The sequence below is a fragment of the Kluyveromyces lactis genome, assembly GCF_000002515.2.
Source record: "Kluyveromyces lactis strain NRRL Y-1140 chromosome C complete sequence".
NCBI classification, from domain to species: Eukaryota; Fungi; Ascomycota; class Saccharomycetes; order Saccharomycetales; family Saccharomycetaceae; genus Kluyveromyces; species Kluyveromyces lactis.
This window is the reverse complement of record NC_006039.1, coordinates 734,535-744,446: the sequence shown is the minus strand read 5'-3', so window position 1 is coordinate 744,446 and position 9,912 is coordinate 734,535. Positions and strand designations below refer to the sequence as shown.

The following is a 9,912-nucleotide window of genomic DNA, read 5'->3' as shown; positions in this document are numbered from 1 at the left end:
TGGCCCTTTAAAAAATCCACCAATTCTCTTTCTTCCTTAAGATTGTGTAATCTCTGAAAGACCGGGAAGAATGCCCTTATAGACAATGAATTGACAAGTAGCCCCGAAAATTACAAAGCAAATCCCCTTTATTTCGAGTTTGCCGCACACCAGTTGTGTTTCTTAGCAATTATAACCTATCTTTATAACGATCTCGTCGCTGTTCTAATCCGAATGGCTGGCACACTTTAGCTACTTTGCTCGGTACCTATGAACCTTTAATTTGGTTCTTGACATGATAATTTTTTTTTTTTTAATGTTATTGATTTTTACAAAGAAAAGTTGAAATCTTTCCAGCCGTAAAGTTTGCTAAACAAAGAATATGGGGTGAACGACTCATCGCTAGGTGGTAAGGTTTATCTGTTGGGCATCTTAAGGTATTCTAGCTAGCGTTGGGATCCATGCATTAAGGGAGGATAAAATATCCCATTAGTGAGCTGTCAAAAAATTTCAATCCGTACTGAGGATATTACATATCATATTTATGGAACTCGATTGGTGTTTGGAACAGCTATATGAGGGGAAACTACTTCCTGCTGAGACGATCAGGGCGTTGTGTTTCAAATTAAAGGAATTGCTAGTGAGAGAATCTAATGTTGTTCATATCAGTACGCCTGTGACTGTTGTTGGTGACATTCACGGTCAATTCCATGATCTTTTAGAGATATTCCATATTGGTGGACCTCTGCCGTCCACAAATTACGTGTTTTTGGGTGATTATGTCGACAGAGGGTTGTACAGTGTGGAGACAATTACTTTGCTGATAACGTTAAAGCTTAGATATCCAAGCCGTATTCATCTAATTCGTGGTAATCATGAATCACGTCAGATCACCCAGAGTTATGGTTTTTATACGGAATGTTTGAACAAATTTGGCGAGGGAAGTCAAGTATGGCAGTATTTCACGGATCTATTCGATTATTTGATTCTTGCATGTATCATTGATGATACAATTTTCTGCGTTCATGGTGGACTTTCACCCAATATTCAATCCATTGATCAAATACGGATTATCGATAGGATCAGAGAAATCCCACATGATGGCGCCATGGCAGATTTGGTCTGGTCAGACCCTGAAGACGACAGAAACGATATCACTTCTTCACAATTCAAAGTCTCACCGAGAGGTGCTGGTTACACTTTCGGTAAAGCTATAGTGGACAAATTTTTTAGCATCAATGGTGTCACAAAGATGCTCAGAGCTCATCAACTATGTAACGAGGGATATCAGGATTATTTTGGAGGGAAAGTCACCACTGTTTGGTCCGCTCCCAATTACTGTTATCGTTGTGGGAATAAAGCATCTATTTTAGAATTATACTCACCAACAGACTTTCACTTTAACGTGTTCGATGAAGCTCCAGAAAATAAACTACTTACAGATCCAATGCTTAATGATAAAACTTTACATTCCTTCTTCGAAGAAGATGACGATGCACACATGGGGCAATATGACGTATTCTCCGATGAGCACCAAGCAAAATATGCTCTGAAAAGACAAGTTGACTATTTTTTATGAAGCAAATGTAACTGTATGCTTATCTCTAACTCTTTTTTCCCTTTCGCTAATGGTATAGTCCCATCTCATATTCAAATATTGAGTATAATATACAAGCTAATTTTTATAGATAAATCATATATGTTTTTACAAACTTACACATAATACAACTCCAAATTAGTTCCGTCGTGAACTTCATAATCTTCTAAAGTTATGTGATCTTTCAATACGCTACCACCTTTTTGTAGCACAATCTTGGATGCTGACGCAGTCCCCAATTGTACACTCAATACCTTCTTAAAATCACCAACAGTATCTTCGCTTAAACATTTTACATTGACTTTTTTTCCAAGACGATCGTTTACTAGTACTTCAATCATATTAAATTTGTCTATTCAAACTCAATGGTATGAAACACGGAATAAACGTGTTTAAAGAGCTTCTGTTCTTCAATCATTTAGTGCTCAGCATGTTTATAATACATTCTTTTCTATATAATTTCGTAATAGTAGAAATAAAAAAGTAAGAACTCTCTGCTCATCGACACATTTATATTACTTCTGCCACACAAGGAAGTAAACATTACCCATTGAATAGTCTTGAGCTGACAAGCAACACGATTGTCCAAAAACGTTGTTCACTAAATAGAGTACTAGTATTGGTCGTTCTTTGTGCAGACGGATGACTTTTTCTGTTTTGTTTGTGGACTCTTATGACTCGTTCACATATAATGTTGTTGAGCTGATAAAGGAGCAGGGGCAAGACATCGAGGTAATCACAATTCATAATGACACTTTTCAAAGTTACAATGAGTTGAAACCATTTTTGAGATTATTTGATGCGATTGTCATTGGTCCTGGTCCTGGTAATCCAGTGAACGGACCCACAGATATCGGTATAATTGCTTCTTTGTTTAACGATTCCGATGTTATTCCAATTCTCGGAATATGTCTTGGTTTCCAAGTCATGTGCCATGCGAATGGTGCCAGTGTTGAACAATTGGGTAATGTTAGACACGGCCAAGTATTTCAGGTTAATGTTACCGATAATAGCATTGGGCTGTACAATGGATATCCGATTGCCTTCAATTCAGTAAGATACCATTCTTTGCATGTGATTGCAGATCCTAATTCATCGACAATAATTCCATTATCAGAAACTATAGATGATGGTAAAAAAGTTCTTATGGGCGGTAGGATTAGTGGAAAACCATGGTATGGAGTGCAATATCATCCAGAATCGTGCTGTTCTGAGCTTGGTGGGAAATTGATTGCAAACTTTATCGAACTGGCAAAAGACTATAACGAAACCACTGGCCGTAAGAGCAACATTATTTCAAAGATATATGAGAATGGGATAGGGCAACAGAACACTGATATTGATAATATGACTACTTTGAGTCGCAAAATTGATAGAGATCCGATAGTTCCAAAAACAAGTGCAAATGAAGGTAAAGAACCCGACATTGATGTTGAAGTGCACTCAATGGATATCACTAATGAAACAGACTTAACCCTCCAATTATGCGAATCCTTTGAGCAAAATAACTTACCTTTTTTTCTCATGGCATCCTCGACTATAAACGCTAATAGAGGAGAAATATCCATTATTGCATTACCAAATTCAAAGAGTAAAGTCTTCACACATTATTCCCAATTAAATAAGACTACTATACATGATTGGCGACCAAAAAGTTTGACTGTCGAGAAATATTATGAAAACTTAATTTCCGGGCAATCGGATAGCATCACTACTGTTTTATCTGAAGATAGGAATAGATTCTGGGGTACCATTGGTTCCTTCATGAACGACAAAAGCTGTCCAGATCAATGGCCAGAACTTTCATTTATTGGTGGTTTTGTCGGTATTCTTGGGTATGAAATGGGTCAATTCACATCACCAGATTTGGAAGATCAACTAAAACCTGATGCAAAGCTTTGTTTTGTGGACAACACCATTTTGATTCATCATACTAAAGGGAAATTGTACACTGTAGGCCTTAATACTAACTTTTCCGCAGAAGTTACAAAGTTAATAAACATTGTGTTGTCGACGAAACGCAATTTAGATTGGCCAATGGAGTTACCAAAAGGCATAACATATGGCATTACACTACCTTCACAAGAAGCGTACAAGAAGGCGTTTGGTTTATCTCAGAAATATTTACATCAAGGTGATAGTTACGAGATCTGCTTGACTTCCCAGACTAAGATAGAACCTAGTGAGGTCATTTCACCGTGGAGAATATTCCAAACATTGATTCAAAAGAATCCAGCACCGTTTTCCAGTTTCTTCCAATTTGATGACATAGAACAGAACAAATTCGATTTGTGCCTAATATCTACATCTCCGGAAAGATTCTTGAAGTATACAAATGATACTTGCGAGTTGAGACCAATAAAAGGGACAGTCAAGAAAGGACCTGATATGGATCTAGAGAAAGCAACATGCATCTTGAAAACCCCCAAGGAGTTCGGTGAAAACTTAATGATTTTAGACTTGATCAGAAATGATTTATACGAGTTATTACCAAAAGTAACTGTTGATGAAATTATGTCAGTAGAAGAGTATAAAACTGTCTACCAATTGGTCAGTGTTGTCCGTGGGCATCATTTGAAAGATTCAAAGTACTCCGGATTGGATGTTTTGAAACACTCGTTACCACCGGGGTCAATGACCGGAGCACCAAAGAAGAAAACTGTGGAGCTTTTGCAGGCGCAGATTGAACCCTTACTAGGCTCCTCCACAAGAGGTGTATACTCCGGTGTGACAGGATACTGGTCCGCTAATATGAATGGAGATTGGTCTGTTAACATCAGATGTATGTATTCCTACGATCAAGGAAACAGTTGGCAGATTGGTGCGGGAGGTGCAGTCACGGTTCTCAGTACCTGCGATGGTGAATGGGAAGAAATGTTTACGAAATTAGAAAGTGCATTGCAAGTTTTCAAAACCTGATTCAATGTTTGCTACCGTAATTACTTGCCTTGCTATGGATTCTTCATGTAAATAGACTTCCATATAGGTTAATAGCTTATGTAGATATAAGAAAATGAAAAAAATCACAGAAAACTGTCGACACCTATGGGAGCGTTTTAGCACCTCTAAGCGGTTAGTATAACTCTTACAGAGCTCAGGCCTGTCAAGGATCGCTCCTATTCGCATTTTGTTCTTCTTTACTGAGGGCCGTATATAAGAAAATGTGTCACTTATCACGGTTTGATAGTTATACAAAGTTGGCAGAGAAATATGACAAAGGAAAGTCATAGAAAAGTAAATGCAAGGATTTTTGCTACTTATACTGTAAGAGGACGAAATAGATATTGTTGTTGCGTTTACTGGAATTTGTGGATCTAATAATAAGTACATTGCTTTGATATTAGCTAAGAATACCTATTAGAGTTGTTGAAACAAAGACTTGAAAATTTCTCCCGATCGTTTTCTTCTAATCAATATATCTGGTTGCTTTACGTTTTGAGTCAATTGCAATATAAATCAAAGGTATAACAAAGCCTTTTCGTGAACGGAAACGAAAGGAAATATTGGTATACATTTTGGATCCTCTGAAAGTTCGATTAATAGTCTATCACTAAGAATAACTAAACTATAAACATAACAAAAGCATCAAAGGGGTTTCAATGACAACTACTGTACCCAAAATTTTTGCGTTTCCTGAATTCGCTGGTGTGGCAGAGGCAGTTGCTGATCATGTTGTTCACTCACAGAATATGGCATTGAAGGACACAGCGAACGGCTCATCAAATACAAGACAATCGAGCACTCATATTGCCAATCAGCTGAGTGCGAGAAGTTCGACTTCAATGGCTAGAGTATCGTCCACAAGGAGTTTACGCAATAATAGCACCGGAGGAGTTTCCTCCGGGGGGAAACTCAAAAAACCGAAAGAACGTCGTTTCAAGATTGCCATCTCTGGTGGTTCGTTAATTCAAGTGTTACATGAAGGGTTGTTGAAAAGAACAGATGTTCAATGGGGTAAATGGGATATCTACTTTGCAGATGAGAGATTGGTTCCCTTTGAATCAAATGAGAGTAATTATGGGCAAGCTAAAAGACAAATTTCTGATCAAATCAATACTGAAAAATACGGCACACCAAACGTTTTCCACATAGATGAATCGCTTATAAATGATCCACAGGAATGTGCTGACGATTATGAAAAGATCTTAATTAAGGGTTTCGCAGGAAGAGATAGTGTAAAACTTCCCATGTTTGACCTTTTCCTCCTTGGTTGTGCTCCTGATGGACATATTGCATCTTTATTCCCTAACTTTCAAGAAAACTTACGCGAAAAATTCGCATGGGTTGTCCCAGTAGAAAAGGCTCCAAGTGGACCCTCGAATAGGATATCACTAACGATTCCAGTAATTTGTCATTCACATCAAGTTACATTCGTTGTGGAAGGTGCTACAAAGGCTCCTGTCATCAAGACAATAATGGAAAGACCAGAAAAAGGTCTTCCAAGTAGTATTGTCAATGAAGGGGCAGCCGGGCGTGTTGCATGGTTTGTTGACGATGATGCATTAAGTGATGTTTTGGTAACAAAGAAGAAATACAAATTTCTAATCACAGAGGATGATATATAAGTTCTTCTTTTCATATAGGTATTAAACCCAAAATACTAAGTAATCGCTTTGGTGTTTAATATGCATACACTTTTATACGGGTTTTCAGTGTTTTATCTATTAGCCACAATATGGGATTATCAGTACTATTATATATAGAAATATATTGTTTTCAGTCATTACTACACAAATCTATAAAGTATCCAGTTTACATATTTCAATATTTCAAACCATCGAAAACTGTTGAACTTTTGCGTAGTTTGGAGGATTTAGGCGTCTATATATGCTCTTTGCGGCCCAAACTGGTACCACTGAGATCACCAATATGACCAAAACCCTTAGAGGAAATTTAGTCGTGGAAACATAGGATAAGTCAAAATACTCACCAAGGAAAGGGATGGAGCCTAGATAAATCAAGAGTGTCACGACTTCTGTTATAGCCATTATCTTGTTCCATGTATTAATCTCTAGACCTACCATGATCAATTCATTCAAAACTAGAGCTGTAAAACTTATGGCCACCATTTTCGTAAAATCGGAATCATTTAAACTAGTAAAGAATTGGGATGCCATTTGTATAACGCATCCTTGAAACACAGAAAGAGCAACCCAGACAAAAAATGTCTTAAAAGAAAGGGATTTACCTAGAGTTAGTTCTTTGTAAAGTTCTGGGTAAAGAGTGGTCAATGATTCATCGATGTCATGATCCAAGGTCAACGAAAACACAGGTGCCATTGTATAACAGGTGGCGTATCCTACCATTAACCAACCTTGGTATAGTGCTAATGGTTCAAACATTGAGCAGATTGAGTAGACCGCTTGGCAAACAGAAATGATGAGGCCCCTATGAATCACAAATTGAGATAATTTGGCAGAGCTTTTGTAAGAATTTCTTCCGTGCCACAACAAAAGTTTGGTTAAATGACAAAATTGGGTAATTGAAAAGTCAGCGGCTAACGAGGCTTGCTTACCTTCCTTACCCACAATACCGACACCAACATCAGCACATTGAATCATACTGACATCATTACCACCATCACCGATACAACAAACACGTTTTCCTGTTGCTTGACGGATAAAAACAGCGACATCAGCTTTCTGTTGTGGAGTACAACGACATGCAACAACCGTGGGCAAATTTACAACAATATCGAAGAATTCATCAGGGAAGTATTGCAAATACAAGCCGAGTGATTCACCATCAATCAAAAGACATGAATTTTGGTTTACTTGAAGATACTCCAAGTGATGAAGAGCACCTTCTGGTTTGTTTACTTTAGTAACAGTATGAACGTATTGCCCTCTTGAGATTAATTTGGCTGATATGGAGACACATCTGGCGGTTTCAACTTTATCCCCAGTTAGCATCCATATTTTAATACCTGCGTTTCTTAACAATTCGATTGAAGACTTCACATCTTTTTGAAGTTTGTCTTCGACACCAGTCAAACCAAGTAGCTCCAAGTCATTTTCAAGAAATTTTCTAACAACATTTTGCATATGGACCTCGCGATCCATCATTGTTAAAGATGCCTCCGAGTACTCTTTTTCGAATTGCTCGAAAAGATTTGTGCTCAATTTTTTACGTCCTATCACCAAGGTGCGTAAACCTTCCGTAGCCATGTTACTCGTTTCCTCTTCTAGCCAATCGTTTCTGACCACGATGCTACTCATTACGGTATCAGCTCCTTTCTGTAAAAACCAGTATTCTTGTTTTAGTTTATCGAAGATAATGACACCCATTCTCTTAGAGTCAGAATTGAAGGGAAAGAGTATTTTGATGTCATATTCCAATTTCATTCCGGAATGATCATGAAATAATGAGATTGAGTGACGATCTCTCCTGAAGAGTGACAATCCAACTGATTCTGTAAATTTAACAATGGCAATTTCATCAGGAGATGCTGCTTGGTAAGTTAGTTCACCATCTTCAAATGTAGGTGTAACGTTGTGGCAGATAGCTAATGTTGTCACTAAATCAATAACACGATCTGAAATATTTTTCCGGGTAGTGGTAGGAGTACTATTAGAAGTCCTTGAATTCATTGATTGTATGAAATCCGTAACGATGTCCATAGTTTCATTTGTATAAGATACTGTTCCTAGGTGAATTTTTTTCAATTGCATATCGTTTTGAGTAAGAGTTCCTGTTTTGTCACTTAATAAATATTCGATGCGTCCTAAATCTTCCGGTATGGTACTTGTTCTTACGATGGTATCTTCAATTTGCTTGTCGTGCTCAATTTTATACGCATACACGGACTTTCCTAGATCTAGGTTGACTCGTAATGAAACTGGAATGATGGTGGAGAATAAAATCAAATATCTCATGATATCAACGTACCAATCGTTGTTATTGAAACCCGCAAACGCTACAAGCATTATCGAAAGCAAGAATACACATGCACATAGAATTTTCGATAGCCCATTGATCTCTAGTTCCAATAGACCAGTTTTAGCTTTTGATTTAGTAGTGTTCAAGGCCTGTCTTGTTTCGCGTCCAGTGTAAACAATACAACAGATGCAGGCTGCAGATGATGCAAGGACGGTATTTTCCCACATTGTGTTGTCAACGGATAGAGGTGATGAAGTCGAATCTTTGTAGGTAATCTTGCCCAAAAAGTTATGTATAGAATGTTCAGGAGCTGATGCAGTAATTGTTATATTATTCAGTAGATCATTCTCTGTCAAAGATTGAGTTAATGAACATGCAAGACGTAGTTTCCAGTCAGTTTCACCATCAAGCTGGTCTGTTTTAATGAAAGATTCACCATTTGGCTCATTTGTTTGTAAAACTACTACGTCTGCTGGTACCCTAGCACCTTTTTTTAGCTTGATTATATCACCAACCTTTAGATCTTTCGATGGTATTGGACAGGGTTTATTCACAACTTCATATAACTCATTGTTGGCCTCTCTGTCACGTTTTCTTCTATTAATATCATCCATGGCCTCCTTAGACATTGTAACAGTCAAAACGAAAGCTAGGGGGACAATGTAGGATGAAAGGTAACCAATACGAAGCTGAGGAATGGCCTGAGATAATGCAACTATTAGAAAATATAAATTGAAGAAGAACTTGAATTGTTCATACAATATTAGTGGGATGAATGTAAACGGGTTATATTTTGCGTTTGATATAACATTTGAAGGGTACTTTTTTCTGTCATATATGGGAGTCGTTGCAGGGTGAATTTCTCTTTCTACATTATGATCGTTCAGTTCAATTTTGTTCCCGTCAACGGAATTGGTAGAGCTGTACACAGATAAAGAGGATGGCTTCGATTTTGCTTTTGTAAATGAATGTTCAAACCAACTTTTAGCTTTTGACCATACAGTAATATTATTAGTATTTTGTGCGTTTCTATCACTATTTGACAACATCCTTCCGTTGTTACTGTGATTTGTTATCAATGGAGCGGTATCTGCATCGGAATGTAACATACCAGTTTGGTGATCGCCATGCATTGATTTCATCTCAAAATCTTCGAAAACAGTACTGTTTTCCCTTCTATGAGAATGCTCAGGTAATTGTAAAGATTCTAACGCAGCGTCTAAAGAGTCCTCGAATTGTAGATCAAATGAGTCGCGGTCTGTACTTTGAGCTTGGTGCTGATTAGATTTTGAATATTTATTTGGGATCTGTGAACCAGGTGGAGGCGAAAAGGACATTTGGGTGAGAACGACTAACGAGTTATATTTACAGATAGCCTAACAATGGAGATGATGTTTCCATACAGTCTATTGTTGGATTTAGCCACTGTGTTTACAATATATGTTTAATATTATTAT

At 37.5% G+C, this 9,912-nt stretch overlaps 6 protein-coding genes across 6 annotated transcripts; 3 read left to right on the top strand and 3 right to left on the bottom strand.

Annotated features, from left to right (window-relative positions):
• Positions 1 to 523: 523 nt before the first annotated feature.
• PPG1 (putative serine/threonine-protein kinase PPG1) lies at positions 524 to 1,558 on the top strand (the record flags this gene model as incomplete). The annotated part of the gene is made up of 1 exon (XM_452579.1): positions 524 to 1,558. One exon carries the CDS (start codon positions 524 to 526, stop codon positions 1,556 to 1,558), a length of 1,035 nt encoding a protein of 344 aa, XP_452579.1.
• Positions 1,559 to 1,692: 134 nt separating this feature from the next.
• On the bottom strand, positions 1,693 to 1,917 carry HUB1 (ubiquitin-like protein HUB1; the record flags this gene model as incomplete). Its single annotated transcript, XM_452578.1, has 1 exon — positions 1,693 to 1,917. The coding sequence occupies one exon, from the start codon at positions 1,915 to 1,917 to the stop codon at positions 1,693 to 1,695; it is 225 nt and encodes a 74-aa protein (XP_452578.1).
• A 301-nt stretch (positions 1,918 to 2,218) lies between these two features.
• ABZ1 (4-amino-4-deoxychorismate synthase) lies at positions 2,219 to 4,495 on the top strand (the record flags this gene model as incomplete). Its single annotated transcript, XM_452576.1, has 1 exon — positions 2,219 to 4,495. The coding sequence occupies one exon, from the start codon at positions 2,219 to 2,221 to the stop codon at positions 4,493 to 4,495; it is 2,277 nt and encodes a 758-aa protein (XP_452576.1).
• KLLA0_C08437g (uncharacterized protein) lies at positions 4,463 to 4,906 on the bottom strand (the record flags this gene model as incomplete). The annotated part of the gene is made up of 1 exon (XM_452575.1): positions 4,463 to 4,906. One exon carries the CDS (start codon positions 4,904 to 4,906, stop codon positions 4,463 to 4,465), a length of 444 nt encoding a protein of 147 aa, XP_452575.1.
• Positions 4,907 to 5,175: 269 nt separating this feature from the next.
• SOL1 (Sol1p) lies at positions 5,176 to 6,141 on the top strand (the record flags this gene model as incomplete). The annotated part of the gene is made up of 1 exon (XM_452574.1): positions 5,176 to 6,141. The coding sequence occupies one exon, from the start codon at positions 5,176 to 5,178 to the stop codon at positions 6,139 to 6,141; it is 966 nt and encodes a 321-aa protein (XP_452574.1).
• Positions 6,142 to 6,345: 204 nt separating this feature from the next.
• NEO1 (aminophospholipid-translocating P4-type ATPase NEO1) lies at positions 6,346 to 9,792 on the bottom strand (the record flags this gene model as incomplete). Its single annotated transcript, XM_452573.1, has 1 exon — positions 6,346 to 9,792. One exon carries the CDS (start codon positions 9,790 to 9,792, stop codon positions 6,346 to 6,348), a length of 3,447 nt encoding a protein of 1,148 aa, XP_452573.1.
• Between the last annotated feature and the right edge of the window lie 120 nt (positions 9,793 to 9,912).